Raw genomic sequence first — 20,492 nt, 5'->3', positions numbered from 1 at the left:
TAATCATATAATCAATATAATAAACCAATATAATCAGAATATCCATATTCTACTTACAAAAGATTTTACAATTTTTTGAAAGATTCATAACAGAGGTGCAACATCTTTGACATTGTATTAATATTTTTTATGATTTATTTATTTATTTATTTTTGTCCTTCTTTATTTACATGACCATAAAAATCCAATAACTGTTAATAATCAGATCTGATGTGTTTACATGCACTTCAGAAATATCATAATGGTTTACATGTTCTGGTCCATTGTTGGATTTATTCCGAAGTATGTACTTGACTACATCACTTCAGATTTCTTTCTTTCCTTTTTTTTTTTACATGTTCAGATGTAAAAGAACTAAAAAAATCAGATGAACCTGTATACAAGCATGAAGTCATCAGAGTATTGGGACAAATCCAGGTGTTGATCTGATTGATTATAATCAGATTACTGCTATAATCAGATTACTGATTACTGACCTACATCTGAAAATACATTAATGTAAATATATAAATGATGGGGCCTGAGACGGTGCCCTGAGGAATCCCACTGTCAGTTTAATCAAACACAGATTTATGATCAACAATAACCAGAAAACTCCACAGATCAGATATTGATCAGAGTTTTAGTGCGATGTAAACGGGTTCAGGATGAGTGGATTTTATTGTATTTTTACCAAAAACTAAACTAAAGTAAGCTAAACTAAACTAAAGAACCAAATATGTTCATTTTGACTTTGTGACACACTTGTCCCTCTCTTTTGGTGACACATGCCGATCATTCTATTTTGGTCCTATTTTCTGGGGCCCCTGTCAGTCATGGGCCCTTCAGGCACCCTGGGTCATCTGGTGGTCTGACGGCCGTGTTGTGTTTACTGACTGTCAGAAAGGGGATAACTGGTGGTGACCTCTGACCCCGTTCAGACTGTTTGGACCATGTGTGTTCAGGGTTTGTTTAAGATGCAGCATCTGCCGCCAACGACCGGGAAACAGACATTTAAGACAGAGGGGGTCTGTGTACAGAAGGCGGGGGGGGGGGGGGGGGGACTTCTGACCTTGACCCGGTTGGACGGACGGCAGTTTGACTCAGTGACGTGATATGAAAAAGAAAGCTTAAGAAGTCAAGAAAACAGAACAAATCTAATGTGGATCACGTTTATATGTTAATGACTCAGAATTTTAACACTGGACTGTTATGATAGGTTTGAATTTTTTAATTTAACAGCAGTTTTTATTTTTATTTCCCAGCAATGTTGTATTATTTACTAGCATTTTTTTTAAATTAACCAGCAATTTTAAAAAATTACTAGCATTTTTTAACAGCATTTTTGTTTTTACTATTATTTACCAGCAAATTTTGTAACATTTATATTTACTAGTGGTTTTTAGTGTACCAGCATTTTTTTTTTTTTATTTACCAGCTTTTTAAAAAATTTACCAGCATTTTTTTTTCTTTGTCAGCAGTTTTTTTTTTTGAATAGCAGTTTTTCTACTAATTTACAAGCAGTTTTGTTTTTTTTTTTTTTTTTTTTTTTAATTTACCAGCAGTTTTTTTCATACCAGCAGTTTCATTTTTCATATCACTTTACTATAAATATTTAAAAAAAAAATTTCTTTTCTGACTTTTCCTCATTGTAGAACTAATAAAGGTTTATTTCACTTTAACAAACATTTTTATGTGTGTATATCTAGATTTTAAAGCCATATTATATTGAATAAAGCTTCTATTTAGTCTATTTTGTTGTTTTTCAGTGTTTACACTTTTTGATTTCCTGGCTCTTATTTTGTATTTTGATGCTCTTATCTTTATTTCTTACCAGTTTTATAGTTGTATCTTCTTCTTGTTAATATTTTTCTTGCATTTCTGTGCATGCACGTCTAGATTTTGACAAGACTGGTGCAAAGTCATATATTTTTACATGGTAAAAATACAGAGATTCTTTTTTTCTTATTATTCACTTTATATTTAGATTCAGAGACATTTTAGGGACATTTCAGGCTGTGCATGTGAGGGTGGATGAGAGGAATGAGGTAAAGGAATAGAACAGACAGGAAAGGAAAGATGAAAAATGACAAATATGATGGAAGGAGTGGAGGATGAATCCATTATCCTGTGGCTGTTGTGCAGATGTTTCTGTAGGTGCTGTTTTGTGACTGTCTGATACAATCACCAACAATAACTGAAACATTTACATTTGATTTTTTTTTTTAATTGATTTGTCAAATAACCTCTGACCTAATTATTTTATCTCTACATGTTAATGAACGTCCTCGTCTGTACCATCGTCCTCCCAAAGGAAACCAGCTGGAACCTAAGGATGAATATTTTATCCTTATTATGGTGTTTCTAATTTAAACATATTCTACAAACTAAAGCTTCATCCTTTAAACCTTAGATGCATAAGTGGGTCAAAAATGAGGTTGTTTTATTGTAATATCTCTGTAATGAAAAGTTGGTATTATTTCATATTTAAGGTGTTCCTCAAAAACATGTTATTGACATCATGACATTAAAATTATTAAGTTATTTTTTATAGATTTTATGAAATTGTAGTTTTTGTTTTACTAAACCAAGCGTCCATAAATGGGTCAAAGTGACCCAATGAGGTTGTTTTATTTTAATGTTTTTATAATACAAAGTTGTAATTATTTCATTTTCCAGGTATTCCTCAAAAAACATGTTATTGCCATTATAACATTACCTTTTTTTGTTCACTTTGATAGATTTTATGTAATTATAGTTTTGTATTGTTACCTGAAGCTTCCATAGATGGGTTAAAATGACCTACATTTATTTACAATAGAATTACATCTGAACCTTCATTCATTGAACATTAAACCAAATGAGGCGCTCTCTCTGTCTCTTTCTCTCTCTCTCTCTCTCTCTCTCTCTCTCTCTCTCTCTCTCTCTCTCTCTCTCTCTAACTAATCGGATGTTGACATTGTTCTATTGCTGTTGTATACTTTAATACTACATATCAGGGGTGTCAAACATGTGGCCCGTGAGCCAAAACCAGCCGGCCAAAGGTTCTAATGTGGCCCAAAGTGCAAATATTACACTGAAGACATGAACAGTCAAGGATGTTGAGCTGGTTCAGGTTCCACAAACAGAACAACATGATCCACAGTAAAATAACAGCATTATAATAAATTATGACTCCAAATATTCTTCTTGGTTTAATGTAAAAAAAAAAAAAAAAAGATTACATTATTGTTGAAATTGTACTTATTTTTCTTAAGAAATTTCAGTTTTTTCATGTTATTCACAGCATTATTGTTTAGACAGTTTGTAAATGTAAATATTTTTAGAATTGTATTAATTTTTTTTGCACTAAAAAAAAAGTTAAATTTGCATTTGTCCTTATTTATGGGTTACGGTGTCATTCTTTTACTGGTCCAGCCCATTTTAGCTCAAATTGGGCTGAATGTGGAACCTGAAAGAAAATGAGTTTGACACCTCAACTATAAATATCATATATCATCGCTGTCGGGTGGAAACCTCTTTTGTCTAAAATGTTTTTTCAGGAAACTGGAAAAGTGATGTATATTTTAAATGAACGAATAGAGTTAAGAGATGGAGTCACAAGCCTTTTTCAACACTTATATTGGTTAAATATTTCTAAACCATCAGGCTGACGTGAAGACTGACCAGTAGAATAATTTTAGGACAAAACTGGACTTATGAGGTTTACACCTGACAGTGACAATATTGTATATTATATAGTATATATACTTTGCTTTTATATATATATATATATATATATATATATATATATATATATATATATATATATATATAGTTAACAAATGAAAAAAATCCCTCCAAAAAATTGCAAAAATGAACTCATTCTTTTTTGGACCAAAATGTAATACAAATGATTATTTTTAACATGAAATAAATTCCAAAAGTGTCCTAAAAACACATTGACTTTAACGCAGGGGAATTTGACCCATTTGTGTTGGAGTCTGGGGTCCAGACACTCAGACATGGAAGGGTTAACTTCATGGTTCACCCTCCTGTGTCCTATTTTCCGTCTGATTATATTCATGTTCGTCCTGTTTAAGCATCTCTGCGTCCGTGGGAAAAACAGTGTGTGATGTGTCGACACACGCCTGGTGTTGAGGAGCAGGTGTGTGTGTGTCTCCTGTGGATCATATATGTGTGTGTGTGTGTGTGTGTGTGTGGGGCGTCTGTGGGGGGGGGGGCTGAGATGTCCTCATTCAGCCTGGAACTTAACGAGTCCCTGTGGCCCAGACCACAAGCAGACGAGCAGCATTTCCATGACAAAGCTCTGTGGTTGGACAGTGGAGATGAGGCCACGCCCCCTTATGTCACCGGGGGAGTCGACCTAAAGCCCAAACCAACACCTTCCACCCCCCCACCCAAGACACACCGCTGGATGTCAGATGTCAGGTGGAGTCAGTAAATGTAGAACACGCATGGGGACTGGTTAGTGTGGCTGGTGGGCGGGTCCTTCAGGGGTCACAGGGTTCAACAGCCAATCGGATTTCATGTCTCGGTTCTTTTTAACAACATGATCCATTAAAGGTTTGAATGATCACGAAAGAAGACCCAAACACACTTTAATGAACCGTAGACACCAATAAATCAACCAATGACACATGGGATTTTTTTTTTTTTTTTTTTTTGTATTTTTTTTATTTCTTAAAATTTTACTTATTATTTATTTTTATTTTATTTTTGTTTTATTTATTTTTCAAAGTTCATTTTTATTTATTTATTTATGTACTTTATTTATTTTTAACTATTTTATTTATTTATTTATTTATTTTTCTTATGTAAATATATCTAAAGCTCAGAGTTTTATTACTAATATTATTTGTTTTATTGTTTGTTTTTTCCATCTTTTGTAAATCAACCAATGACACATGTGATTTTTTTTCATTTTTATTTTATTTTATTTTTATTAATTTTTTGGATTTTATTTCTTTAATTATTCTTATTTTTATTTATTTATCTATTTATTTATTTTTTTATTTCTTTCTTTTTTTTTTTTAAATTATTTTTCAGTATTTTTTTTTCTTTTGTAAATATGTCAAAAGCTCATAGTTTTATTATTAATATTATTTGTTTTATTCTTTGTTTTTGTTTCCACGTTTTTTTGTATTTTCTCCTGTTGCTGCATCAATCAATTAATTTCCCTGTTGGATCAATAAACTTTCATCTCATTTCTTAAACATTAAACCTGTCCATTTATCCCCTGACATCTTCACTGAGTATATTTAAGGGTTTTATTTGCATAGAATGTCTGTTTTTCCTACAGGACGCTGCTGCTGTATTATTACATTTTACATTTAATATAAGAATTAATGCAAATATTTACACATTTAACATAAGATACGTTTAAACACCTGTGTATTTTTGTGTTATTTAACCTATAAAGACCTAGTGTTGCTTTTATAGCAGTTCCCAAATGAATTATTTTCTATATCTAACTTTTCTTTAATGATTTATCACCATTTATTATAATATTTTCCTTTGTATTTCATGTTTTTTGAGTGTAAATCATGTATTTTATATTTATTCACTGATCATGTAGATGTTCTTTAAAGCTCAGAAACAGAAAAAAATGAAGTAAATGCATCAATAACTGAACATAAACCCAGTGTGTCTGTCCACTGTCATTGATCCAACTCTTATTTTTATGGAAATTTATTTGTTTTTGTTCAGTTTTTGCCTTATTCTGTTTGTGTTACATATTATTTTGTTGATTTATTATTCATTTTTGATAATTTTATTGATAAATTTGGCTGGTTTTGTTGCTTATTTTCTTTTTATTTCTTCATTCAGTCAGTTTTTTTAGCTAATTTTTTCTCACATTATTAATCATTTTGTAATTTTTAAAAAATCATTTTTGTTTTTTTTCTTTTTTGTATTTTTTCCCTATATTTTTTCCACACTATTTATTATTTTGTAGTTTTTTTATTCATTTTTGTTAGTTTTATCCACTGTCATTGATCCAACTCCATGGGTTTTATTGGTGAATCAATGCTTGTTAATACTAGTTTTCGTTCATTTTCTTTTTTTTTCAATTTTGTTCCATTTGTGGCTTATTTTGTTAATATTACTTATTATTTTGTCAATTTATTATTAATTTTTGTTCATTCTATTCATTACTTTGGCTCTTTTTGTTCATTTTGTTGCTTATTCTATTATTTCTTTTAATGTTTAGCAATTGCTTTGCTTTTTTCCCCACATTATTTGCTTTTTTCCAGGTTTTTATTCATTTTTGTGATCACTTGGGCTGTTTTAGTTAATTTTGTTGCTTATTTTAATTCTTTCTTACTTAATTTTAGTCCATTTTCAACTTTTTTTTTTTCCACAGTTTTACTATTTTGCAGGTTTTTAATCTATTTCTGTTCATTTTATCACTTTTATCCACAACTCCATGGGTTTTACTGGTGAATCAGTGCTTGTCAATACTTGTTTTAGTACATTTTTCTTTTTCTCTTCAATTTTGTTCAGTTTGTGGCTTATGTTAATATTACTTTTTGAATTGTTTGTTTATTATTCATTGTTGTTCATTTTACTCATTATTTTGGCTTTTTTTGTTGATTTTGTTGCTTAATTTATTCTTTCTTTCTTTTTTAAATTTTTAAAAAAAAAATTTATTTCAGTTTTTTTTTTTGGGGGGGGGGCTTATTTTTCCCACATTATTTATTATTTTGTACGTTTTTAATTTACTTCTGTTCATTTCCATCCACTGTCATTGATCCAACTCCATGGGTTTTACTGGTGAATCAATGTTATAGAAGATGACAGTGTTTCCACGGTAACTATGGAGCCTCTGAACGTCCAAATATGGTCATATCTGATGACCATGGAAAGATGAAGAACTGTATTTTACACCAATTATTCACATGTATTGATAAGATTAGTGCATCAACAGGTATTAAATAGTTTAAATCAGTAGATGGTTTAGGTTAAAGGTGAATATTTATGTTTTTATAAGTTAACATTAATAAAGAAGGATCAAAAACTAAAAAAGTCAAGACAAATGACAACAAACAAATGCAAATATGACACTGATTTTGAAGTTTTTAAGCCTCCTGATAAATTAAAACCGGAAGTTATTCAGTTTAGTTTTATTTTTTCCTATATTTGTTGTTTATTCATGTACTTTATTTACTCATTTACTGTTTTATCGTCTATATTTGAACCGATCAGACTGTATCAGACAGTTGCAGTCATTGTATTTAAATGTGTTTTATTTCCTTTACCTCATTTATTTCCATGTATTGATAGGATTAATGGATCAACAGGGATTAAACAGTTTAGATCAGTAGATGGTTTAGGTTTAAGGTGGATGATCATTTATTTTATTTCTTTAACTGCTGAATATCTGATGCTAAATGAAAGGTTAATATTTGTGAAATGAAGACATGTTATGAAAAAAAATTTAAATATGGCACTGATTTTAACGTTTTCAAGCCTTCTAACAAAGTAAATCCCGAATTATTCAGATATTATACAGTTTAGTTCAATTTCAGCTTATATTTGTTGTATTTTACACCAATTATTGACATGTATTGATAGTTTTAGTGGATCAACAGGCATTAAACAGTTTAGATCAGTCAATGGTTTATGGCAGGGGTGTCAAACTCATTTTGGTTCGGGGCCATATTTAGCCCAATTTGATCTCAAGCGGGCCAGACCAGTAATATAATGACTTAATAACCTATAAATAATGACAACTCCAAACTTTTCTCTATGTTTTAGAGCGAAAATCGTTAATTTACGTTATGAAAAGGTTTACATCTACAAACTATCCTTTCAAAAGATGTGAATAACTTGAACAAACTGAAAAAATAAGTTTAATTTTAACAATATTCTGCCTCAGTTTATCATTTCCACATGTACATTATAACTACAGATCACAGTGGATCTACAAATACACACAAAACATTGAGTAACAGACACAGTATTGTTAAAATTGTACTTACTTCTCTTAAGACATGTCAGGTTATTCCCATTTTTTGCAAAATTATACTTTGTTTTAGTGTAAATACATGAAAATATTTACATTTACAAAGAGAAACATTTGAAGTTGTCATTATTTATATGTTATTATGATTATATTTTACTGGTCCTGCCCACTTGAGATTGAATTGGTCTGAATGTGGAACCTGAACTGAAAGGATTGTTAATATTTTAGTGTAATTTTTGCATTTCACAAATTCGTCCCGAGGGCCAGATTAGACCCTTTGGCGGGCCAGATTTGGCCCCCGGGCCACATGTTTGACACCTGTGGTTTATGGTCTTTGGTGGATGTTTGGGTTTTAAAAGGTTAAACTCATCAAATTAAATCAAATAATTCATCTTTACTGTTATTTGTGTGTCTAAATCGGATCCATCTCTGTGTAAATTCCGCTGTCTACAGTTGTTTCCAGTAAATACCTCTGTTTCCAGATCTAAATACGGATCCGGCTTTTCTTTTTTCTTTTTTCTGCCCTCTTGCCTCTTCCTCCCATCTGATTCTAACATCCTTTCACTGTGTTCGTTCATGTGTGCAGAGGGCCTCCGTGGTGAGCACTTCAGCAGACCGGCCACAATGGAACCCCCCCCCCCCCCCCCCCCCCGTCCCCCTGTGGCCTGAAGAACAGCCCCTGCCTGAGTGGATGAGGACCACCTCGGTACCAGGTCCAACCTCCACCAGGACTCTACTGGGTTTTCACTGTCATTCTGTGTTAAGTTTAATTAACCTCCAATTTTTTATTCATTTACTCCCATCATGCATCAGTCTCCTCCTCCTATTGTATTCCATATGTTCTATACAGCTTCTACTTATGGTATTTTGCTTTTTTTTTTTTTTTCTTCATATTTTTCTTCCATTTGTGGCTTATTTTGTTCATGTTACTTATTATTTTGTTGACTTCTTATTAATTTTTGTTAATTTTATTGATCAATTTGGCTGGTTTTGTTCATTTTCTTATTTTCTTTTTATTTCTTCATTTTAGTAATTTTTTTATCTTATTTTTTCTCACATTATTTATCAGTTTGTAATTTTTTTTAATCATTTTTGTACATTTTATTGATCATTTTGGCTGTTTTCGTTCATTTTATTGCTTATTTTATTATTTTTCATCATTCTTTTCCATATTTTTTCCACATTATTTATTATTTTGTAGTTTTTTTTTTTTAATTCATTTTGTTCATTGATTCAGCTCCATGGGTTATACTAGTGAATCAATGCCTGTTAATACTTGTTTTTGTTCATTTTCTTAAATTTTTTCTTCAATTTTGTTCCATTTGTGGCTTATTTTGTTCATGTTACTTATTATTTTGTTTATTAATTATTCATTTTTGCTCACTTTACTTATTACTTTTTCTCTTTTTGTTCATTTTGTTGCTTATTTGATTCTCTTTTTTTTACTTTGGGTAATTTTTTGCTTAATGTAAAATTTTTTCACTTTGTTTATTATTTTGTAGGGTTTTTTTTTATTCCTTTTTGTTCATTTTATGGATAAAATGGATAAAACTCACAGATTTTCACATTTTTATGACTTAATTCTCTTACTCTCATCTTTTTTTCTTACCATTTTTATTTTTGTCACTCTTAACTGTTAATATTTTTCTATTTTTTTGCTGCATTAACACTGGACATTTCCTCATTGTTGAACTAATAAAGATGTATTTTATTTACCAACCGTTTTAATGTCTGCATATCTGGATTTTAAAGCTACATTATGTTGAATAAAGCTTCTATTCAGTCTGTTTTATTCTTTTTCAGTGTTTATAGTTTTTGATTCCCTTGCTTTTATCTTGTATTGTAATACTCTTATACCACTTTCATATCCGTATATTCTTTTTGTTATACTTTCTTCTATTCTTCTTCATGTATATCCAGATTTTGACAAGTCTGTGGTGCAAAGTGACATATTTTTGCACGTTTTTATCGTCTTGGAAAACTTCAGGATTATTTTAATTCTGTTTGTGTGTGACAGTGCATGACATGAGGATGATGACTGACCAAAACATACATAAAAATAAAGCTGTGGTGAAATAAAGTGTGGACTGACAGGTTTGAAACACTGACCCTGGGGTCCAGAGGAGGAGGAGGAGCAGCAGCAGCAGGAGGAGGATCTGGAGGAGCAGGAGGAGCAGGAGGAAGCTTCATCTCCATGGTTGTCAGCCACTCCCTCAGCGCTTGGATCTGACCTCTGAACTCCCTCTGCCATTGGCTCAGCTCCTCCATGTCCTTCCTGGATCACAAACAGACCATATTAGACCTTGGGGGTCAAACATGCGGCCCGCGGGCCAGAACCGGACCGCCTAAGGTTCCACTGTGGCCCGCAGGATGAATTTATAGAGTACAAAAATTACACTGAAGATACTGACGGTTAAGGGGGTGAAACACGTTCAGGGGTCACATAGAGCCCAGTTAGGATCTAAAGGGAACCCTCTCTGGGACCATATGACCATATGATGATGATGATGATGATGATTATTATTATTATTATTATTACTGCTACTACTACTACTTTACCACTTGTTTCTGGTACTTTCCAAATGTGCAATGGCAATTTTTTCACTACTGTTTTTTTTATAAATAAGGTTTTTTTTCTTCTGGGGTTTCTCGTGTGAATATTCAGTGTTTGTGCTCTAATCTAATCTAATCTAATCTAATCTAATCTAAAATAACCTAACCTAGCCTAATCTAATCTAAAATAACCTAATCTAAAATAATCTAATCTATTCTAATCTAATCTAAAATAACCTAACCTAGCCTAATCTAATCTAAAATAATCTAATCTAATCTAATCTAAAATAACCTAATCTAAAATAATCTAATCTAATCTAATCTAAAATAATCTAATCTAATCTAATCTAATCTAAAATAATCTAATCTAATCTAAAATAATCTATTCTAATATAATATAAAATAATATAGTCTAATGTAATGTAATCTGATTTAATCTAATCTAAAATAATAGCTGACAGAAAATGACTCCAAATTGTCTTCTTGTGAAAACAAATACAAATAAAAAAAATCTAATTTTTTCCTCTTTATTTTAGTACAACCCCCCCCCCCCATTAAATTATGAAAATATTATTGACAAACTGTCCTCTAACAATAAAATGTGAATAACCTGAACAAATATGAACCTGAAATATCAAAGAAAATTAAGTGCAGTTTTAACAACATTCTGATACTACAGGTTTGATGCCTTTGTAGATCTATACTGTACATGAATAAATGATAATAAATGAAGATGAGGCATAATAGTATTAAAATTACACTAATTTATCTACAGAAATGTCTTTTTTTTTCAGGTTATTTACATGTTTTTTTGTTTGGATTGTTTGTAAATATAAATATTTTCATAGTTTAATGTTCTGTTTTTTTTCACTAAAACAAAGATAAACATTCATGGTTGTCCTTATTTATAGGTTATTATGTTATTATTGTACTGATCCGGTCCAGTTCAGATACCCCCCCCTCGTATTAGAGGGTCCAGTGGTGGTTTTCCCCATGAGCAGAAACAGCTGATCCTGTCCAGTCAACAGAACCGGACCCTCCTGATCCTGTCCAGTCAACAGAACCGCACCCTCCTGATCCTGTTTAGTACACAGAACCGGACCCTCCTGATCCTGTCCAGTCAACAGAACCGCACCCTCCTGATTCTGTTTAGTACACAGAACCGGACCCTCCTGATCCTGTCCAGTCAACAGAACCGGACCCTCCTGGGCGTCTCATTAGTCCATGTTCTGCTCTGAACTGGAACTGGACTCATCCTGTTTCTATGGATCACTCACTTTTACTCGGTGTTCCGTTACGACTCATGCCTCCTCCGTGGTTTTGTGTTTTTGTGTGGTTGAATTCAGACGTTCCACTTCACAATCCACCAACTGTCACCATGAACCGTCTGTTGGCTGAACTCTGTGACTCCTGTTTAATCTGGTTCTATGCATGTTCGACCCAAATAATCAGACGTTTCCCAGAATCTAATGACTCTGACACATTGGAAACAAGTCGTTAATTTTTAACCCATAAAGACCCAGTGGTACTTTTGGACAGTTCCCAAAGGACTTTTTCCACCATTTATTTTAAGATTATTGTCTTTATTTGTTGTTTTTTTCTGTGTAAATCATGTATTTTCCTATATTTAATTCACTGATCATGTTGATGTTCATTAAAGCTCTGATTAAAGTTGAGGAATATTATTGTCATTGATCAACCTTCATGGGTTGTTGCCCATTTTATTCTTTTTTCTTCAATTTTGTTCAGTTTGTGGCTTATTTTGTAATATTAAACACTATTTTGTTGATTTCTTATTAATTTCCGTTCACTTTGCCACTTTTTGCTGCTTGTCTTATTTTTTTCTTTTTTTCTTTATTTTAGTCAATTTTCTTTGCTTATTTTTTCCATATTATTTCATTTGTAGGTTTTTTTTTATTCATTTATATTCATTTTTTCCCATTTTATCGACTGTTATTGATCCAACTCCATGGGTTTTACTGGTGAATCAATGTTGTAGAAATGATGTTTTGTTGCCCATTTTATTTATTTCTTTTTTTTTTTCAATTTTGTTCAGTTTGTGGCTTATTTTGTTAATATTCCAAATTATTTTGTGCTTTTTCCAATTAAGTTCTGTTCATTTTATGAATTACTTGCCTCTTCTTTTTTGCTGCTTGTCTTATACTTTTTAAAAAAATGTTTTAGTAAATTTTCTTTGCCCATTTTTTTCATATTATTTAATTTGTAGGGTTTTTAGTTAATTCATTTTTGTTCATTTTCTCCACCGTCATTGATCTCAATCAATGTTGTAGAAGATGACGGTGTTTCCATGGTCACTACGGAGCCTCTGAACGTCCAAATGAGTCATATCTGATGACCATGAAAAGATTAAGAACTGCAATCTACACCAATTATTTCCATGTATTGATAGGATTATTGGATCAACAGGAATTAAACAGTTTAGATCAGTAGATGGTTTAGGTTAAAGGTGGACGTTTGGGTCTTTAAGGGTTAATGTGTGTAAATGGTTATAAAATCCAACTCTTGTATCAGATTTACATTGTGTTACAGTCTGATTCTGGATGTTCTGATTCTGAACTTTAGATTTTCCTCTTTTTCTTGATACAAAAACATCCCAAGAGTCTCAGTTTACCCTGATCTGAGGTCATGTGATCCAGGTGTCTCTGATCCTTTATCCTGTAAGAAACACAAACAAACAAACAACTAAGAAAAATACAAATTACTAAATGGATCTCAGAGACAATGAGCAATATTTGTACCAAACTCAGTTCAATACAGCGACATAAAATAAAAGGCAACACAGACCTGGTATGTGCATTTTATATACAGTATATATATATATATGTATGGGTTCTTCTCTGACACTGGTCCTAAAAACAGGACATGGGGCTAAAAATTCAAACCAGATGTAGACGACTGTTATGAAGCAGGTTTGGAAACACTTTGGGTCTATTTTAAAAAATAAATACTTACTGAGATAAAAGAGGAACTATTTTTCAGATAAAGCACATTTTTAAATTTTTTTTAAATACAAAGATCTGCATGTAACACGTTCAAAAGGACACGAACATTACACACTACTCTTTTTTTTTTATGTCTTGTGTAGGGGTGTAAGAAAACATCAGTTCTGCAATATATTGCAATATTTAATTTCATGATACTATATTGATATTAAAAACTACTGAATCAATATTTTTAGGTATTTATTCAAATGCAGATATTGTGGAGGTATATTTTTGTTTTTCTTTTTTGTTTATATTTTATTTGTTATTATTTAACACTGTTTAATTAAATAATGTTACTTTATGTTTACACTTCTAATGCACTGACATCTAAGGAGATTTAATGTCCATATTTGGGTCCTATTTTTGGACCCAATATTTGATTAAAAATTCATTAATTATGGGATGGCTCAGACCAAAGGGATAATTGTTTTGCATTTCTCTGAGGTCATCATTAGGTCCATCCTGGGGGTAAATATGTCTACATTTACCTTTTATTATTGGGTCTAAAAAGATGGAAAAGTGACAGATACTAAAATAAACCCAGTTTCATGGAAAAACCCGTTTATGAATATTTACATATCTGTTTCTGCTGTTTATCAGTGTTTTATCATGTGTTTTATTGACACAGATACAATGCAATTTAGTTTTTGCTGTTCATCTAATGTTTAAATGACAAATACAGAATCTGAATCTGACACAAACTGATCCCAGACCAGTGATGGGAAACATGTGCAGCTTCATAAACCCACTCCGTTGACTGAAACACTCACTTTTGTGCCTCTGGGCTCTGATGGTGGGATGGCTGGAAGCGACAGCGTGAGCTCAGAGTAGTCCAGGGAGCTGAGCGAGGAATTCTGGGAGGTATTACTGGTGTTGACAGGCTCTTCCATCAAACCCAGCGGCTGGTGTTGACAAACAGAGCAGATTATGGATGGATGTAGCATGGGGCGCTAACCTTCACAACAGTTAGCTTTCATTGGACTGGTTGGACTCGGCCCAGAAACCTCTGACCACAGGAGTCGAACCCATTCTTTCAGGTTCCACATTCAGACCAATATGAACTCCAGTGTTGGGGATTTATGTTCAAGGAAGACCCACACAATTAGAGCTGCAACCGATTAATCGACTCAAAGTGAGCCAAACCAAAATCATTCAACCACAATTCTCCTGAATCAAAGCTTTGTTTCCTTCATTTCTCTGCTGTTAAACATCGGTTCCACTGTTGTGTTTCACAGGGACGCTTATTGTGACGCACAAAGAAGCTTCAATTCAGGAAAACTGCAAAAGAATATTTCCCTTCAATCAGTTCGAGTCGATTAATTGAATCATGAATTTTTGCATTCGCTTCAAGCACCTAATCGATTAATCGTTTCAGCTCTACACACAATATTATCAATTCATGTCAGAAAATATATGTAATGTGTTAAAACCTTAATAAAGATATGTGTTAAAAAAAAAAAAAAAGAGATCTCCAGTGAGTCGAACCGATCAAATAATAACAGAAAAGCCTCCAAAGAATGATAACTGCACACGTGTCTGTGTTTTAATGCCAAAAAAAATAACATCAAATTATGAAAATATTTACATTTACAAAATATCCAAACTACGACAGTGTATTAGGGCCACATAAGAAAATGAAAACACTAATCACTACGAGAATAAAGTCATAAAATATTGAGAAAAAAACCTGTAATTATATGAGAATAAAGTCAAATACAAAAAGAGTCATAATTTTACCAGAATAAAGTCATAATATTTCAAGAATAAAGACAAAATATTATGAGAATAGTCATTCTTTAAAAAAAAAAAAAAATCATAATTTACGAAAATAATGTCGTACTTTTATTAAATTGCAATATTTCAAGAATAAAGACTAAATATTATGAGAATAAAGTTGTACTTTAAAAAAAAAAACTCATAACTTAACAAAAACAATGTCATACTTTATTATTAAAGTTGTAATATTTCGGGAATAAAGCCAAAATATTATAAGAATAAAGTTGTACTTTTAAAAAAACTCATAATTTAACAAAAATAATGTCGTAAGTCGTAATATTTTGGCAATAAAGCCAAAATATTATGAGAATAAAGCCATAGTTAAAAAAAAAAACAACTCAATATTTAATGAAAATAATGTCATACTTTTATTAAAGTCATAATATTTCAAGAATAAAGTCAAAATATTGTGAGAATGAAGTCGTACTTTAAAAAAAACCTCATAATTTAATGAAAATAATGTCGTACTTTAATGAGATGAAAGTCGGCATATTTTGAAAATAAATTCTCAATAGTGCGATAAAAAGTCCTAATTTATAAAGCATAAGCCTTAACCCTTGTTAATGACAGAGTTTCCAGTTACAGCGAACACAACAAGTGGAACATCAGCTTTCACTTCTGTTGGAGCAGATGACTAATGCTAATGGTGGGCGGGGCTAATAGACTCTGTATTTGGTAGGCGGGGCTAACAGGCTCAGCGTTTGGTGGGCGGGGCTAATAGGCTCAGTATTTGGCCTTTGTGCATAAACCCCAAATGAAAGTAGAACCTCACAGAATGTTCCAGTTGCAATTATGATATGTTTTCCGCCTGTTTTTAAACTACGACGCTATTCTCATAAAATTATGGCTTTATTTTCGAAATATGACGACTTTAATCTAATAAAAGTTCGACATTATTTTGTTAAATTATGAGTTATTTTAAAACTATGACTTCATTCTTGTAAAATTATGACTCTTTTTGTAGCCGACTTTATTCTCATAAAACTACAGGTTTTATCTTGATATTTTACAACTTTATTCTCATAGTAACAAGTGTTTTATACTCTTATGTGGCCCTAATACTTTGTCATACCAAACAAAAAAGATGAGAATAAAGTTTTAAAAAATGTAATATGTCAAGAAAAATAGTGCAATTTTAACATTATTATGCCTGGACTTACTTCTACATGTGCATTATGGATCAGGTCTGTAAATGAACAAAACATTTAAAAACAGGCAGAATATAATTAAAATTGCACTTTATTTTCTTTACACATTTCAGGTTGTTCGTATTTGTTTAGATTATTCACAATTTTATTGTTAGAGTAAATATTTTCATAATGTAATGTTATTTTTTGCACTAAACAAAGAAAAATCTGAAGTTGTCATTATTTACAGACGTAACGTCATATTTTTGTCAAATTAAACCAAGAAGAAAATTTGGCGTCATTATACAATCGGTAAATAGGATATTATTTCACTTGAAGTTACACTTAGTCTGAATGTGGTCCCTGAAATAAAATCAGTTGAACACCTTTGAACGTTAATATCTTCAGTCTAAGGTTTGTACTTTGTAAATGTATCCCATGGGCAGGATTGGAACCTTTAGTGGGCTGGTTTTAGCCCACGGACCACATGTTTGACCCCCCTGCTTTACACTGTGGTTCATTTTAGAAAAACTGAAATAATCCAGTGCATCATAAATGAACAAAACCTACAATAACCCACAGTTAAAGTGAGAAACACTGACCTGTAGAAGCTCAGGTCCAGTCTGCTTCCACCACAGTCTGTTCTGGAGTTAGAACATCAGCAGGGCTTTGGTTTTCCAGCCTCAGGTTTCACCTTCTTCACCTTTTGATTTTCTATTGATTCAAGTCCAGAGCAGTCTGACACCGCCCCCATGTGGACATTTTAGTGTTATTGTCCACTAGGAACCAAACCCTGTCCAAATATCTCATCACACTTAAAATCAGACAAAATCACTGAAATAATGAATAAATATAAGAAATATAAGAAGTGATTTATAGACAATAGATCTGGAAAATGTGATTTCAACAAATGTTACCAATTTCCACTTGTTCCACTGGCAGATTTTTGTTGCATAATTCAATTTTTTTTTTTTTTTGCTTAATTCAAGATTTATTTATTTATTTATTTATTTATTTTTGCTTAATTTAAGATTTTTTTGCTTAACTCAAGATTTTTTTTTCTTTTGCATAATTCAAGTTTTTTTTTTTTTTTTTTTTTTTGCTTAATTCAAGATTTTTTTTCCTTAATTTAAGATTTTTTTTTTTTTGCTTAATTCAAGATTGTTTTAATTCAAGATTTTTTTTGCTTGATTTAAGATTTTTTTTTTTGCTTAATTTAACTTTTTTTTTGTTTTGTTTTTGCTAAATTCCAGCTTTTTTATTTGTTTAATTCCAGTTTTGTTTTGTTTTTTTGCTTAATTCAAGTTTTTTTTCTGCTTAATTCAAGTTTTTTTTTTATTTGCTTAATTACAGATTTTTTTTTCTGCTAATTCAATTAACTGCTAATTTTTTTTTTTTGCTTAATTAAAGCAAAAAAATCTGCCAATAGAACAAGTGAAAATTATCTTGGTAAGATTTCTTGAAATCAGATTTTCCAGATCTATTGTCTATAAATCAGTTCTTATAACTCACTGAAAAGTTCCTCTTTAGGTGATTCTGTCTGATTTTAAGTGTGATGAGATATTTGGACTAGAAATGAGAAAAATACACTTGGTCAGATTTTGATTTTTTTTTTTCAGTGTAACAGGGGTGTTAAACTCATTTTTTTCAGGTTATACATTCAGCCAAATTTGGTCTGAAGTGGACTGGACCAGCAACATAATAACATAATAATATATAAATAATGTCAACTTTCCACAATGTTTTTTTTTTTTTTTTAACCACAGGACGATTAAAAACAGTCATTTAAATCCTGATCAGAGCTTCTAGTTTTGATTTGTGCTTCTGCAACTTCACTAAAACAGTTGTTCATCCACTGGTTTCCACGTATCAAACACAACAGGTTCTCTTCAGAGTATATTTATTTACAATATAGTGTTATGTTCAGAACAAAAACAGAACCACCTCACCATACAGTATCTTTAAACCTCAATCTGAACCTCAAGCAAAACCAACCAGTTAGTTTGTGATTTCATATATTTTTCTAATCTGCTAAACAGCACATTTTTCCAAAGGCACTTGTCTTTATTTTACACTGTTTTCCCAAATATCCTTTGTAATCGGAACGTTAGTAAAACATGCAAAGCAAAATTCAGAATATATCAAAAAAAAAAAAAAAAAACATTATGAAAACATGAACAAAATAAAAAGATTTACAGAAGTAAAACACTAGAGATGCAAAACAGACATAATGGAGAACATAAAGCTTCAAGCGGGTTTGGGTTCATTAAAGTAAAATGTGTTAAAAGTCTAATGAAATGGTTTTATTCGATATAATACATACATTCAAGCAGGATGGTGATGCATCAGATATGTCTATTTATGAGCACTTTGGTTTGGATCCGTTTACAATAAAAACACCATCAAATATACTCAGTGGACTCCAGGACTTTGGTGGAGTTGGAACATCAGATAAATGAAGTAAATCCTGTGAATAATGTATGAAAAACATTGATGTAAAGTGTTTCTAGATGTTTCCCAAGATGGCGCCTCGGCCTCAGCCTGAATCTCCTCAAATATGACGAGCAACGGAACAAAGGACAGATCTAGAAACGAAAGAAAACCACTATGAATGAAAAGGAAAAGAAATCATACAATGCAGTGACGGAAAGAAAGAAATGAAACGAAAACTGCCAAAATAAGTCTGGACGAAGCGGGATGTGCGATCTGAGGACGAACGGGTCAAAGGTCGTACCTGAGCGACTGCGTTTGGACGACGAGGACCCGCAAACGCATCCACGTCCAGAGGGTGGGGAGCGCCGGTGGCTTCAGAGTCTGTCCTTAACGTCTGGATTCTGAAAGACTGCGACGACTGGAAACAACGAGAAGAAGCAATGGTCAGTGAACGTTACAGAGTTTAGACCAGAAGAGGAGTCAGCCACAAAGAAACAACAAAGATACGGTTAACCCTGAAAAACCTGACCCATTCAAACTAACCACAACATTCTAATTTTTAGGAATTGAAATGTTTATTAGGCCTTTTAACATAATATTAATAATAATAATAATAATAATAATAATAATAATAATAATAATAATAATAATAATAAAAAATTGCTGTATCATTTTGTTTATGATATATTTTTCGTATCACATTCGATACATTGGGCATCTTTGGTGACTTTTAGCTCACAACGTTAAATTTAGATTAAAAAAAACACTTTACCACGAACATTTTGAAAATATATCTTTCTTTTTTTCATTTTTTATTATTTTTATTTTTTCTTTCTATTATATTTAGCTTGTTGTTATTATTATTATTATTATTATTAATAATAATAATAATAATAATAATAATAATAATAATAGTAATAATAATAATAAAACGAACAAAGATACGATTAACCCAGAAAAACCTCACCCACTAAAACTAACAGCATTCAGATTTTTAGGAACTGAAATGTTTATTAGGCCTTTTAACATAATAATAATAAAAAAAAAATGCCGTATCATTTTGTTTATGATATATTTTTCATATCACATTCGATACATTGGGTGTTTTTGGCAACTTTTTGCTCACGTTAAATTTAGATACAAAAATTTTTTTTTTACCACAAACATTTTGAAAATAGATATCTTTCTGTTTTTCCTTTCTTTCTTTCTTTTTCCCTTTATTTAAACATTTTTTTATTATTTAAATCTTTTCTCCTTCTATTTAATCTTAGCTAGTTTTAACTACTTTTAGCTAGTTAATAAAAACAAACAAACAAACAAAAAAAGGAACAAAAATACGATTAACCCTGAAAAACCTGGCCCACAAAAACTAGCCACAACATTCTAAGTTTTAGGAATTGAAATGTTTATTAGGCCTTTTAATAATATTTTAATTAATAAAAAAATACTGTATAATTTTGTTTATGATATATTTTTCGTATCACATTTGATACATTGGGCATTTTTGGCAAGTTTTTACTCACAATGTTAAATTTGGATACAAAAATACATTTTACCAGTAACATTTTGAAAATATATATTTTTCTTTCTTTTTTTTCCCTGTTTTTTTTTTAATTTTGTTATTATTGTTATTTTTCTTTCTGTGTTATTTTA

The 20,492-nt window shown here is 31.3% G+C and overlaps 2 protein-coding genes across 4 annotated transcripts in view; both read right to left on the bottom strand.

Annotated features, from left to right (window-relative positions):
* Positions 1 to 14,719, bottom strand: part of LOC115435284 (uncharacterized) — a 28,232-nt gene extending 13,513 nt beyond the window's left edge. The window contains exons 1-3 of the mRNA XM_030157590.1: positions 14,274 to 14,719; positions 13,131 to 13,174; positions 10,055 to 10,220 (exon numbers count right to left, since the gene is read on the bottom strand). Coding sequence (XP_030013450.1) covers positions 10,055 to 10,220; positions 13,131 to 13,174; positions 14,274 to 14,447 — 384 coding nt within the window. The 5' untranslated portion in view covers positions 14,448 to 14,719. The remainder of the gene's footprint in view (positions 1 to 10,054; positions 10,221 to 13,130; positions 13,175 to 14,273) is intronic.
* A 3,570-nt stretch (positions 14,720 to 18,289) lies between these two features.
* The window catches only part of plecb (plectin b), a 70,668-nt gene continuing 68,465 nt past the window's right edge, over positions 18,290 to 20,492 (bottom strand). For all 3 annotated transcript variants that reach the window (XM_030158899.1, XM_030158900.1, XM_030158901.1), the window contains 2 exons: positions 19,141 to 19,257; positions 18,290 to 18,991 (listed from right to left, as the gene is read on the bottom strand). The gene's annotated coding sequence lies outside the window, so the exon portion shown is untranslated. The remainder of the gene's footprint in view (positions 18,992 to 19,140; positions 19,258 to 20,492) is intronic.

This window comes from Sphaeramia orbicularis, chromosome 16 (assembly GCF_902148855.1).
Source record: "Sphaeramia orbicularis chromosome 16, fSphaOr1.1, whole genome shotgun sequence".
Lineage (NCBI taxonomy): Eukaryota > Metazoa > Chordata > Actinopteri > Kurtiformes > Apogonidae > Sphaeramia > Sphaeramia orbicularis.
The sequence above is the reverse complement of the archived record's forward strand: the minus strand, read 5'-3'. Positions and strand labels throughout refer to the sequence as shown.